General features: G+C 42.7%; 1 protein-coding gene across 1 annotated transcript in view; it reads right to left on the bottom strand.

Annotated features, from left to right (window-relative positions):
- LOC146351023 (guanylate cyclase 2G-like) overlaps positions 1 to 14,375 on the bottom strand; it is an 82,290-nt gene that overhangs the window by 3,289 nt on the left and 64,626 nt on the right. The window contains exons 15-21 of the mRNA XM_084845668.1: positions 11,951 to 12,128; positions 10,841 to 10,981; positions 6,948 to 7,140; positions 5,946 to 6,120; positions 2,940 to 3,038; positions 1,071 to 1,162; positions 247 to 354 (exon numbers count right to left, since the gene is read on the bottom strand). Of these exons, the coding sequence (XP_084701794.1) occupies positions 247 to 354; positions 1,071 to 1,162; positions 2,940 to 3,038; positions 5,946 to 6,120; positions 6,948 to 7,140; positions 10,841 to 10,981; positions 11,951 to 12,128 (986 nt within the window). The remainder of the gene's footprint in view (positions 1 to 246; positions 355 to 1,070; positions 1,163 to 2,939; positions 3,039 to 5,945; positions 6,121 to 6,947; positions 7,141 to 10,840; positions 10,982 to 11,950; positions 12,129 to 14,375) is intronic.

The raw sequence follows: 14,375 nt of genomic DNA, 5'->3' as shown, positions 1-14,375 counted from the left end.
AGGAGACAAAAGATGCCCCCAGTTATTAATTGCATTAGATAATTAAATAATTGCCAAAGTACTTTCAGTCTCTCATATTGTTCTACATGCCAATACCACAATAGTACACAGCGGTACAGCTGGATATTCTTATCTACACCCAAGCGAAGTTCCTCCTCCATGCAGACATTCCACTGATTACATATCCATCAACTTTCCCAGAAGGCCTTGTAAAATATCACATACGATGTTCAGCTACAGTCCTACCTCCACATTTCTCTTTGGGTGGCTTGCCACATCACTGCTGAACTCTGGTAGAGGCATGTTAAACCCAGCTTTCCCTTTCAGCCAAAATGTTTTTTGCTGTCCTTTGCCCTGGTAATCAACAGAAATAAAATGAAAGCAGGTTTTACTTCAAAGCAACAGAAACAACCCCCTAAATGACTGTAAACATTTTCAGGAGATGTGATATTTTATAGGATGAAAAGGATTCCTTCAAGGGAAAGGATCATGGAGGTGAAGAAGAGATAGGGAAGACAGAACCTTAGAGTTCGCCACCTTTTCTTCCAGTGTCCAAATCCTTCCTCAGGACATGTTTGCTTCTGGGGGAATCAGCCAGTGACCCCAGTTGGCAGCCTTCCTCTCAGTGACTTTGGTGGAATAAATGTACATTTTTACTAGAAGGTAGGAAGCATCAACATTGTAATTTAGGGAATTCCTAAATACATTACTGCTCCAACTAGCTATCCAGTCTTTATCTAGTTACCAAGGCACTATGGCATAAAAAAAAACCCCTCTCTGAACAACCTTATGCAATATTAAGCTATTGGCAGATTTACCCATAGGGATAAAGCTTTCTAACTTGCTAAACCTGCATTTAATATTCTCTTCTTCTAATTCCTTTTTTGCTTTCTCGTGCATGCAAACTAGCTTGCCGGCATGAGTCGAATGGAGTTATTTGCTACGGAAGCACTTTTCCATAGTGCACCTGAGCCTTGCTTGCTTGTGGCAGACTGTTGTCTGAACTGGGATTTTTAATTACCTTGGGTCCTTCTGAGCTCTGTGATCATCTGATTTTATGAAAGCCATACCTTTATCCTTATGGTCCCCCTTTCTTCCAAATCGTAACCTCCAATGGTTTGGAGAGCATTTGCTGTGATCATAGAGACGTGGATCTGGAGAGCTACAAACGAGAGAGAGAGAGAGAGAGATCTATTCAAGCTATTGTTTATTGACTGTGTCTGTGGGTAAGGTTTGCAAAAATGCTAGTGAAAGGGATATGACTAATCAAGTATTTTTCATTAGTTAACTCTTGCTACATTAGGACTCTCCTGTGATGCAGGAGGAAAAAAAGGAGCATGAAGAAACTATTTGATTTCAGTTTGGACAAGGACTCAAGTAGTCTTTATAGCTGAGCACAGGTGCCTCTAGGAAGCCCACAATTAGGGCACAAAGCCAATACCATTTCCCTTGTTGCTACCCAGTAACTAGCCTGAGGACCTCCCTCCATTGCTAAAAGTTCAGCTGCTTTATGCTATATTAATTTATCCTCCGATTGCCTGTTCTGCATTGGCTTCTGAAGTAGGATGTGTTATCAGTCCTTTACGGATTATATCAGCCTTCCCAACCTGGTGCCCTTCAAATGTTTTGGACTTCAACCCCATCAGCCCCAGCAAGCATGGCCAATTGTCAGGAAACCTGGGAATTGCAGTTCAAAATGTCTGGAGGGAAATAGAGGGGGGGCGGATCTTCACAACAATGGAATGGGAAGCACGTTGGGGTATTACCCAGATTTTCATGGAATTGGCTTTTTTCCTTCAGGAACACATGAAGCAAGATAAGGCAAGTGTAGTGTACTTCTAAATCTGGTTTTCAGGGGTCACACAGTGCTTGAAAGGAACATGCTTCTGGGTGTGGTGGGGGGAGTAGAACTGATCATCAAACTGGCAGGGGCTGCTCAACCAATGAGAGAGGCTTGTTTCCCGCCCCTGTCCAGGCTCTCCGCTGCTACTACGTTATGAATGGAGAGCAACTAATTTTCCCCGTGTGTGCAGATTTCCCTGAAGAAGCCCAAATCCTCAGTTCTCCAGTGCAGCATCTGAAGGCTCCTGAGAGCTCCCACCTCACCCCAATTTTGCCACACCCCATCAATCTGCTGTGGCATTATTGCTCCCACCCCATTTTTCCCCATGTGTGTACTTTTGCCTATTGCAACCCCCCATCCCTTTCTCCTTCTCCCTGCTCGCAGTGAGAGGCTCCCATAAACCTGAAAGATTGTTACTGCCATAAAGCAGAGAAGGGGCTTTACATAACAATGGAGAAACTACTTTACATCAAAAGAACTACCGAACATCAAAGAAGCGCAACATGCAACAGTGATTTAAGAGAGCATTGGAGAAGTGAAAGAGCACTTTAGGGTGAGTTACTAAAGTTAGCCTTTAACCCTTTTATTGCAGAGGAGGAAGATTTATTTCTTACTTCTGAGTGAACATGCGCAGAAGGAGGGGATATGTTAAAGGTTAAAAGCAGACTAGCTAAGGTGAATGAGTGTCCCCACTACTGTGGTAATGTGAGGGGTTGCTGCAGCGCTCCTGGGGATTTTCTCAATGGGAATGGGAAAATCTACTTCCTTTGGGGAAAGAAGAAGGAATGGGATGCCCCACCCCCTTGACCACATCACTGCCAGGTCACAGAGGCACGCCCAGGATTTAATGCGGGGGGACATGGCACACTGTGGTAAAACTGCCAGGGAGCCGCTTTCAGTATAAAAAGTCAGAGTAAAAGGAGTTTCGGAAAATGCAGGTTTTGAAGAGGGAAGCGGCTGGTTGGCAGCAAATTGGAGATGACATCAGCTGTCATGAAGGAATTCAGTCTGCTCTAACTTTGCACTAAATCGCTCTTGAAGACAGCCCCCAGGTTTGGAAAGGCTGTTACCTTTATAACAAATGAATACAACATACGTAAGCTGGTACTTTCCATCCTTGAAGCTGTATTCACTGTGTCTCCAAACAGGCAATAGCGTGGCCTTGTGATCCCCACCACTCCTGCAACAACAGGGCCTACAAGAGCAAGTACCAAGGAAGAGATCAGCCACTCAGAAAAGAAATGCAACGTTCCGACATGCCATGCTTCTTATTGAGGAATGGAAACATTTATTTATTTAATTTATGTCCAGTCTTTCTGTGAAAAAATGGCATGCAAGTTAGAAATATGACACTAAAGGCACTAAATAAACATTTGGATTTGATGATGGTGTCTTCATGAAGTTGGAATGGGCCAGATTTGCATATATTTTCTGGGGGGGTTGTCTGCACTTTCCTATTTTAGGCAACTTTACTCTTATCTAGAGTGCCTTGATGAAATAATTGGCCTTGAAATACAGGATCAAAGTGATATGCACAATAATTTCATTTAAAAAAATTGATTTTATTTTGCATTAGATATAACACTATTAATGCTACTGTTTAAAGCTTCTGTCCTTAACACACTTATTTGGGAGTAGGTCAATTGAATACAGTGCGACTTACATTTGAGTAATGCATAGCATTGCACTGTGAGCCTTTGTACATGAGGTTTTTATTGTGCACTCATGATTGCTCGTTCATGGCGGTTTGCGAGACCTTTACATGTCGTTGTCATCCTCCAGGGCCTTTCCTGTGCTTTGCAACCATTATTGTGAGGGTTTTTAGATCAAGGAAAGTCTGGTATATCCTGAATGGTGCTATGCAGGCTCTGTATGTCTGCAATTCTGCTATACCACAGTGCTATATAGTGGCAGTATAATGAAACATATAGAAAGGCAGAGAATGAAACCCCCTAGAAGAATATTTCCTCGTCACATGCCAGAAAAGCCACATTCTTATCATACTACTTTGGGAGGGCTTCTGCCCTGAAAGGCAGCCAAGAAACTGAATAAATAAATAAATAAATAAATAGGCATGAGGGGTAAATGTGAGCTAAGCAAGGCAGGAAAGGGTGCCAACTTCTGTTTGCATTTCCATAGATATATGGGACACAAAGGTAATTCATGTGAAACATAGTTCAGCATCAACCCCCTCCCACCATAGTCCAGGATCGTAGATAGCTGTTTTAATGGAACATAAGACAAGCCTACTGGCTTAGACCAAAGGTCCATAAGAACATAAGACGAGCCGTGCTGGATGAAACCAACAGTCCATCTAGTCCAGCATTCTGTTCTCACACTGGCCAACCAGCTGTCAACGGGAAACCCACAAGCAGGACATGAGTGCAAGAGCACCACACACACACACCACCACCACCCATGTTCCCCAGTAACTGATGTACATAGGCATACTGCCTCTGCTACTGGAGGTAGCATAGAGCCATCAGAAGGCATAGCCATTGATAGCCTTCTCCTCCAGGAATTTGTCTGACCCCCTTTTAAAGCCATCCAAATTGGTGGCCATAACTACATTTTGTGGTAGCAAATTCCACAGTTTGACTATGCACTGTGTGAAGAAGTACTTCCTTTTATCTGTCCTGAATCTCCCACCAATCAGCTTCATAGGATGACCCCAGTTCTAGTATTTTGAGAGAGGGAGAAAATGTCTCCCGATCCACATTCTCCAGATCACGCATAATTTTGTAGACCTCTGTGTCTCCCCTTACTTGCCTTTTTTCCAAGCTAAACAATCCCAGCTGGCCATCTAGTCCAGTATCTTGCTTTTCAAAGTGGCCAATCAGATACCTCTGATACCCCAAGCAGATTAACACTATCTTGTCAATCTTCTATCCGATCCCTTTGGAATATTTGTTGCGCAATGTCAGTGAGTGGGGTTCCAGTATTCCTTTTAATACACTTCTATTTGATTTGGCCACATCGCTCTTTTTTTACAGATCCTTTGTGACTATGGTCCAGGATCCTGATGAGTAGCATTGGTGCAGTGCAAAAAGGTTATCTAATGGATCACCGACACACCTGCATTACAAGTTAACTTGCTACGAGGCACATGAATGTAACAGAAACCATCTCAGGCTGTTTCATTGTTGTGATTTGTCAATCAGTGTAAACTGCCCAGACAGCTTTGGCTATTGGGTGGTATAGAAATGATGATGATGATGATGATGATAATAATAATAATAATAATCTGTAGACATACTTGATAATACAGATGTCATACATAGATGGTTCTTGATTTTAATATTATCTAATAATAGAATTGATATTTTAAAAATACATTTATTTGCTTTTAAAATGTGTTGCTACTAGCCCAGAGTCTTTGCAATAGGGCAGGATACAAACTGAAATAGATACATAGATTTATATCTTAAAATATAGGTTATACGACTATGCATAGTTATTTCATTATTATATTTCATTGGCATGCTGATAACATTACAGCCAAATATTGGCCTGTAATTTCACTGCAATCTCAGAATATCATCTTTATGATTCTGAGCGATGTAGCTTTTGGTACACACCTTCCTAGGCCCTTACATGGTGCTCCAACAAATCTTAGTACGGGGCTATTAGTAATAATAGATTGAACAAGGTGGCCTGGAAATTCAAAATCCTGTCTTCTAGCTTAGATTGCATTTCATTTTCTTCATTTTAGAAAGCCTGGTTGTCAAGACACTATGCCTTCAAATGTCTCATGAAGATTAATACTATAGTGAACACCACAGTAACCCTATGTAACATTGTCTCCCACACAACATAACCTCCACACAGCCAGCAGAAGAGAAGAATGTGATTTTTCCACATGAATGGGAACTGCGCAGAGTTTCAAGCTGTACATACACAGCCTATGTGTGTATGGCTTATGATTTCTTGAATCCCCTTCTCACCTTCCTCTGAACGTGTGAATGTCAGGGGGTGGAACCAGTGGACACTTGGAGGCTGGGGGGCAGGGTAGAAGGCACAATCCTGCTCCCCTCTTCATATTCAGAAGAATTAAATTAGGAAAGCTCTAAAACCAAGTTCAGAGAAGACTGCTGCCCTTCACCTGTATGAATGCCAATACGCAGCTTCAGTTTCTCTTTTGGCATGTGCCCAATCTTGAAAGAAATAATTTCACTGAGGAAGTGCAAAGACATAGTAGCAATTTCCTCAACGTGTTTTGTTCCATTACGAACGGGGAGACCACTAGCAACCATATAGGCATCTCCAATGGTTTCAACCTGTAAACAATGGAAGTAATCATTAGTGCTTGCACAGAAGCGGCCCACCAAGAACAACAATATTAATGGCAAATGCTTTAAGTGCTATGTAGAACATACGGAAGGCAGGCTTGGTTTTCAAGTGCTTAGAAAGGGTATGGCTGATTTAGTCACCCTAAAGAGATGCTAGCCTTTTCTTCCCCTCTTAGGAAGAGAAACTACTTATGACACACACACACACACAAGATGGTGAGATGAAAATTTTATTTATTTTTTTATTACATTTACATCCCACCTTTCTTCCATTGTGGAACTCAAGGTGGCTACATGTGGTTCCCAGGTGGTCTCCCCTCCAAGCACTGACCAGACCCAGACCTGCTTAGCTTCAGCAAGGTGGCTGCCTCAAGTGCCTTCAGACTATGCCCTAAAAAACATCCTTCATCCTTTTCTCATGGTTATCTCCAGATGGCAGGTGTCATTGTATGGTCAATACAATGAGAGGGTTTTACCCTTAACGGCAACCTAACAATAATTTTTAAATAAATAAATACATAAAAGAATACATAAATAAATAAATATTCCCTCATGGGTACTGTAAGGGATGAAGTGCACATCCTTTCCTGAGGTTATTTATTTAATATAAGCATCATATTCTTTCTCAGTACAAGGGGTGGGACTAGCCTTGATGACATAAAATATCTTTGCAGCCTCATGGTCTATGTTGTTACGTCTTTTCTCTGGATGGAGTCAAATACAAGGTGAGAAATGGGATGAGATGGGAACAAAACAAGCAGAATATCCATAAAATCAGATCCATTTGTTCCCCACAATGAATGCAGTCTACCTACCTTGTAGACATCATATATTTTAATTATATTATCGAACAGACTGTACAGGTCATTGAGGAGATTGACAACTTGCAGTGGAAAGCTGAGAGAGCATAATTTAGTGAAGCCAACAATGTCTGAGAAGAAAATGGAGGCTGAATCAAAGCTCTCAGGTTCCACTGATCTCCCAGCAACAAGCTGTTCTCCGATGAAGCTGAAACATGAATGGGTGAAAGATAATGTCCTGCATTTGTTTTGTTTTTTTTGGCATTCTTTCTTAACTTCAGAAGAAAATCACACCCGATCCATAAAAATATAATTATTCAATCGTGTGCAGTGTTACATAGAATGAACTCCTTTCAAAATCTGTGTGGGATTTAGGCATGCTTAAATGTGTGCAAGATTACAGCTAAAATGTTTTGAGATGGTTTTCTGTTAAGTGCAATCCCAATATACACTTAAAATTCAACAGTGAAGATATTGGTTCAAAAACTTGAAGGACCACCTTCACCTGTATCAGCCTGCCCACACTTTAAGATCAGGAAGAGAGGCCTTTCCCATTTGCCCACCCATCACAGCAGTCAGGTGGGTGATCACATGTGAGAGGGCCTTCTTTGCAGTGGCCCCACACCTTTGGAACAAGTTGCCATCAAAGGTCCATCATGCTCCATCACTGCAAGCTTTTAAGAAGGTCTTGAAAACATGTTACTTTACTGTGGCCTTCTCTTGATATGACTGCTGTTGTTGCTGTTACTGCCATTGTTGTTGTTGCTGGTTTTATTGGCATTTATTGTTGTTTTTATTGTTTTTATGTTTTTATTTCTTTTAATATTTTAACTGGTTTTATGTATTTTACTGCTGTAAGCCAACTTGGGAGGGCTTCTGCCCTGAAAGGTGGCACAGCAACGTTAAATAAATAAATAAATAAATAAATGTGTATTGCTAGAGCAGTACACACACTGTCTACTGAGCATATCTGTCAGGGTCCACAGCCAGTGGTGAGTGGGGCCAGAGCCAAACGTGGGGGGGGGGCACCACCACCATCTCTTTCTCTCTTTCTCTCTCTCTCCCTCTCTCTCATGTTGTCTGAACTAGGCACACTGTGGTTTTCACAAACCAAACTTTGGCTGCAGACCAAGAGTTGGATCCATACTAAGCTAGCCATACTTAGATGCAATTGAAATCAATGAGACTGCAGGTAGTCAAAACTACCTTTTCACATTGATTTCAATGGGAACCCAGTGCCATTAACTTAGTTTGGATCTAACCCCAATATTGCAAGCTATAGTTTGACCCTGCATTGTAAACCTGTTTTGCAGGCAAACTATGGGCCAGACTCAATGTTAGATAAAGCACGCATATGGCATCTCTACACCAGCCTAAAATCCGGGATTTAAAATGGGGCTTTCTGCTTCCATTTTAAATACAGGATCATGACAACTCCCTTTTTCACGTGCTTCCTTTTCCCCCACCCCTTCCCCCTCCTTCTCCCCGTATCTGAGTCTTCCATTATCTTTCATTGATCTTGCTCCTCTTCTTGCCGCTTTTACTCTTTTCACGGAGGGAACTGAAGCAGAACACAACGGGGTAACTTGATAGCTCATTATCTCAATCTATTTAAAGATGGAACAAAGGGCATTTAGTTCAGGAGACGCCTTGAATGATCACGGCGTCATGGAAAGAGCCCGCAAATGTCCGTGAAGGAGCACTCTCAATCTCAGGACAAAAGCTCCGTGTGAAGGAGCCCATAGTGGAGCTCTGCATGCATGTTTTCTGCACTTTCTTATAAACGCGTACAGCCCTGATTTGCATTGGAACCATGGTGTTCTGAGAGAGGAGGATTTAAGCTTCCACCCACCCATTTTTTCCATGAAGTTTCATGAAAATCAGGAGGGGCACAGAGCCTGGTGGGCACCAACAGCGGTGTCCACAGGCACCACGCTGGAGACACCAGTCCTACTTGATTACCCTATGAGGAAGGGCAGTGACCCAATTCAGTTTGAAAGCCATTGCACATGTCATCAGTGGAGGCTGGTGGCTCCCCTTTTGGATGGATGGATGGGCATCCATTCTGGGCTTAAGTCAGAACCAGCCAGAACTGTAAAGGAGGTATCCAAGGCACTGAACCCATTTTGGGGATAGGGTTCAGCACCTTGGTTAGTTCCTTTAGCGTTCTGGCTTGTTCCGACTGAAACCCAGAATGGATTCACGGCCCCACCACAAGTGGAGCCACCAGCCTCCACTGCATGCAATACTTTCCACCCTATGTCCCCTGCAAACATGAGCTATAGAGTCTGGCAAAGCAATTCTAAATGAGGACAGTCCATGGCTGATGATCTGCCATTACCAAAGCCCTTTCAGCTCACCTGGATAGGGAAGGGGGGTGTATTTATTATTTATTTATTTATTTATTTCATTTCTATACCGCCCAATAGCCGAAGCTCTCTGGGCGGTTCACAAAAACTAAAACCAAACAACACACAATAAAACAATTTAAAATATATAGAACATTAAAACCACAATATAACAATACAACCACAATAAAACCTAGCAGCAGTACAGGAGTTTAAAATACAGATTTAAAACAGCAAAGATAAAAATTTAGAAAGCTAAAATGCCTGGGAAAATAAAAAGGTCTTCACCTGGCGCCGAAAAGAGTACAATGTAGGCGCCAGGCGAACCTCACTAGGGAGCTCATTCCAGAGCCGGGGTGCCACAACAGAAAAAGCCCTCCTCCTAGTAGCCACCCGCCTCACTTCCTTTGGCAGGGGCTCACGGAGAAGGGCCGCTGATGATGATCTTAAGGTCTGGGCAGGCACATATGGGAGGAGGCGATCCTTCAGGTAACCTGGCCCCAAGCCGTTAAGGGCTTTGAATGTTAACACCAGCACTTTGAATCGGGCCCGGAAATGGACTGGCAGCCAGTGCAGCTGGAAAAGTACTGGCGTAATATGAGCTCGCAGGCCAGTCCCTGTTAACAATCTTGCTGCCCTATTTTGGACCAGCTGAAGTTTCCGGACCGTTTTCAAAGGCAGCCCCACGTATAACGCATTGCAGTAATCCAGACGAGAAGTTATCAGAGCATGGATAACTGTAGCTAGGCTATCTCTGTCCAGATAAGGGCGTAGTTGGTATACCAGCCTAAGCTGATAAAAAGTGCTCCGTGCCACTGAGTTCACCTGTGCCTCAAGTGACAGTTCTGGATCCAAGAGCACCCCCAAACTACGAACCTGATCCTTTAGGGGGAGTGCAACCCCCTCCAGAACAGGTTGAATATCACCTAGCCGGGCAGACGAACCACCCACTAACAGTACCTCCGTCTTGTCTGGATTGAGTTTCAGTTTATTAGCCCTCATCCAGTCCATTACTGTGCCCAGGCAGTGGACTTTCAGACTTTCCTTCCGAAATTGACACCAATGGGAGGGAAATAAGTACCTCAGCCTCAGGTTGATATAGCTGTTGTGCTTGATCTGGGGACTGTCAGGGGAGCAAGGGGGCTTTGGCTCCAAGGCTGTTGCTTCCCCCAGAATGCCCAAGATCGTGCCCAATCACAGGCAGGAGCACCATCAGCAGTAGTCCTACGACCCTGGAGCTTTCCATTGGTCTACCAGGGGCCTCTAAGGCAGATGTGGTCTCCTGGCAGTGGAGCTTCTCTCTGCAAGTGGAGGGGCCCTTCTGTCCCATCCTAAACCCACTCAAACATCCAGCCAACAGGGTCTGAATTGCTCTATAACTCTCTCTTTTACTAATGATGAAAGGTAAGGGTATTGAGATTGTAACCAAGGCCTGGCGACCACACTAGAATGCATTAAGAGCCAAACCAGTTCTTGGGCTGGACCTATTCTAAAGGGGAAAGCATTGTAGGACCTTGTCTACTGGAGAATATCTTGGGAACATTGAAGGGTTTCAGTTACCCAGGTAGCATGGCGGATAAAAGATTTTCTGTCTTCTTCTTCTCTGCCAACAACTGGGTTGTCCTTGCTTCAACCACTTCCTCCAGATGATTTGCATATTTTTCCAGTTTATTCACCATGTTGTCCAATATACTGAAATGGCTTTTGGAAAGGTTCAAAAAGTATATATTGAAGGAAACAATACTTGTCTTCCATTTCTACCAATGGGCTTTGCACTCTTTGAAAAAGAATGCACTGTTATCTCTGGGATTGCTTTAATGTTCTGTGAGCTCACCAGTTTTGCATGGGTAGGGCTGCATGAACTGAAAATCATTTCTATCCTGTATGGTGACAATAGTGTTGGATATAATTGAATAATCATATTGGGACTTGGCTAAAAGAGAAATTAGCTTCATTTTACAAGATTCTACTAAACCAAAGGTCAGACCTCATCCTAAGTTGTGTTTGGAAGAACGAATTAGATATCAGAACGCAAACATTACTAGCTGCATCTCTAGAAGCTGATCAGAAACTCTTGCTTCCCAGTTCACTATTAGTTCCATTTGCTTATTCAGGGCAGAAGCAAGTGTATAGACATACTGATCAATAGGTATTCCATGTGTGATTGATTCTATAACTTCAATAAGAGCCTGACATGTAGAGATGGTTGATAATTTCATTCAGTTTGCAATCTACTGTGAACTTACCTAATTCACACTCCCTGAAATTCTACACAAACCTGAACAAAGTTGCACTCCAAAATCCAGACTTCTCTGAACATTGTGAGCAAGTTAGTCAATTAAGAAATGTGCACAAAATTTTTGTATATTAGAAAAAGGTGCACACAAAATCACTATATACTATGGGGTAAAGTGCATACATTTGAAGTTGTGTATATTAAGGGGAATGTGCATGAAAAATTATGCTTTTTCATGCAGACTTTTAAAGACCAAACTTGTAAATTGCAGAGGAAGTGGGGCAGAACAAACACAACTGTGAAAAGCCAATGAACTGGGTGAAAGTGAGCTTCACAAAATCACCCATCCATACTGACATGCTAGATATAAAAGCTATTTTTTCATGTAACTAATAATGACGCAAACGTGGTTTTACAAGAAGAAAAAGACTCACCCTTCAGGACTGGCATCTCTCAACGCTCTCTTTACATCAGAGAAGGTTGGCCTCCTCTCTGGATATTCATCCCAACATGCCTTCAAAAGTGCAACGATCCTTTCATTGCATTTCTCTGTTGAAAGAGACGGGCGTAGTGGAACGGGAGAGTTAGCATCCTGGATTCTTTTTATTATCACTGGAATTAAAGAATGGTTATCAGTCATATTTCAGAATATTGTACATTTTGCTTTCACTTCCTTGATTTTTAGAATCTTTCAACTTTGGTGGAAGCATCAGGATTGGGCTGATGAGCCCTACTCCTCAGACGTCTATAGCTACTGCTGGTGAACCCAGCCATATTCCCCAGGATAGGATAGTGAATGATCCAACAGATATTGCTCTTGCTTGTGGAAGCTGTGCTCCTGGATGTGGCCTTTTCACTTTCAGATCCATAGGATGCCATGCTTTTGGTATTGCACAAGTGCAATTCTTAAGGGCACCAGCCAGTCAGCGTAAACATTTAATGGCACCAGAAATGAAGCCAGGGAGTTCTATCAAGTTTATTTATTTATTTAATTTATTATATTTTTAGTCTGCCCACTAAAAAAAGTTCCCTTTAACTTTATTTCTTCCTTGTGTGAGACATTTTTCTCTGTTGCTGTATGCCAGCAAACATTGTGTCTATTTGAAATGCTGATCCATCGGATGATATTGTGACCCAACCTTTTTTTTATAATCTTTGGGAACTATTTAAGACTCATGCAAGGTGAGAAGAGCTATAGTCAATACCTTTCTTTAAAAGAATTCACAGTGATTCTTTTTGCTTCATTACTCCTTGGATTCAATGCAATGTTTTAGGATCTTGTATGATATTGGCTTCCTGGCATATAGAAGGGGAAGAAATGGAAGCAGTGACAGATTTTATTTTCTTGGGCTCCAAGATCACCACAGACGGTGACAGTAGCCATGAAATTAAAAGACGCTTGCTCCTTGGGAGGAAAGCTATGGCAAACCTAGACAGCATAGTAAGAAGCAGAGACATCACCTTGCCGACAAAGATTCGTATAATCAAAGCTATGGTTTTCCCAGTAGCAACGTATGGCTGTGAGAGCTGGACTATAAAGAAGGCTTAGCGCTGAAGAATCGATGCCTTCGAACTGTGGTGCTGGAGAAGACTCTTATGAGTCCCCTGGACTGCAACCAGGTCAAATCAGTCCATCCTAAAGGAAATCAAACCTGACTGTTCATTGGAAGGACAGATACTGAAGCTGAAGCTCAAATATTTTGGCCACCTAATGCGAAGAGAAAAGTCCCTGGAAAAGACCCTGATGCTGGGAAAGATTGAAGGCAAAAAAAGAAGGGGACGGCAGAGGATGAGATGGCTAGATAGCATCACCGATGCGATGAATATGGACTTGAGCCCACTCCGGGAGAGAGCGGAGGACAGGAAGGCCTGGCGTGCTATGGTCCATGGGGTCACGAAGAGTCGGACATGACTGAACAACAACAAATGATATTGGCTGGGTCCACACAACATGCTAACCCACACTCTGTGGTTGAGTATGGGTTGTTGTTGAACCATGGGTTGTTGTTGAATGGTGGGTTATCACGTTGTCTGAATGCAGCACATTTTCCGCAGGGTGGCTTGATAATGATACCCATAGAGTGTGGCTTATTTTTCTTGAACAAGCTACCTTGAGGACCCATAGTTTGTTACTGGGTTGTTCAGGGAGGTTAACAAGCCACACTGCATGGTTAACAAGCCATGGTTAACAACCTTGTCTGAACCTAATGTGGAAAACACACTACTTTCAGACAACATGATTCAACAACAACCCACAGCTCAACTACAGTAAAGGAGGAACCTGGGAACTACAGACCAGTCAGTCTGACATCAATCCCTGGGAAAATTCTGGAGCAGATTATAAAGCAATCCATCTGGTAGCACCTTGAAAACAATGCAGTGATTACTTGAAGCCAACATGGATTTGTCAAGAACAAATCCTGCCAGACAAATCTGATCTCATTTTTTGATCAAGTAACCTCCCTTGTGGACTGTGGGAATGCTGTAGACATCATATACCTCGACTTCAGCAAAGCTTTCAACAAAGTGCCCCATGATATCCTGATGGGCAAACTAGCTCAAAGTGGGCTAGATGAAACAACGATCCGGTGGATCCACAGTTGGCTACAGAATCGGACTCAAAGAGTGCTTATCAATGGGACTTTCTCAAACTGGGGAGAGGTAATGAGTGGGGTACTGCAGGGCTCAGTCCTGGGCCCAGTGCTCTTCAACATTTTGATTAATGACTTGGAGAAGGAGCTGCAGGGAACGCTGATCAAAGTTGTAGATGACACAAAATTGGGTGGGATAGCTAATACTTTGGAAGACAAACAAAATTCAAAGTGATCTTGATTGACTGGAGCTCTGGGCAGAAAATAA

Source organism: Heloderma suspectum, chromosome 3 (assembly GCF_057233095.1).
Source record: "Heloderma suspectum isolate Gila_16-S chromosome 3, 16-S_ref, whole genome shotgun sequence".
NCBI classification, from domain to species: Eukaryota; Metazoa; Chordata; class Lepidosauria; order Squamata; family Helodermatidae; genus Heloderma; species Heloderma suspectum.
The sequence above is the reverse complement of the archived record's forward strand: the minus strand, read 5'-3'. Positions and strand labels throughout refer to the sequence as shown.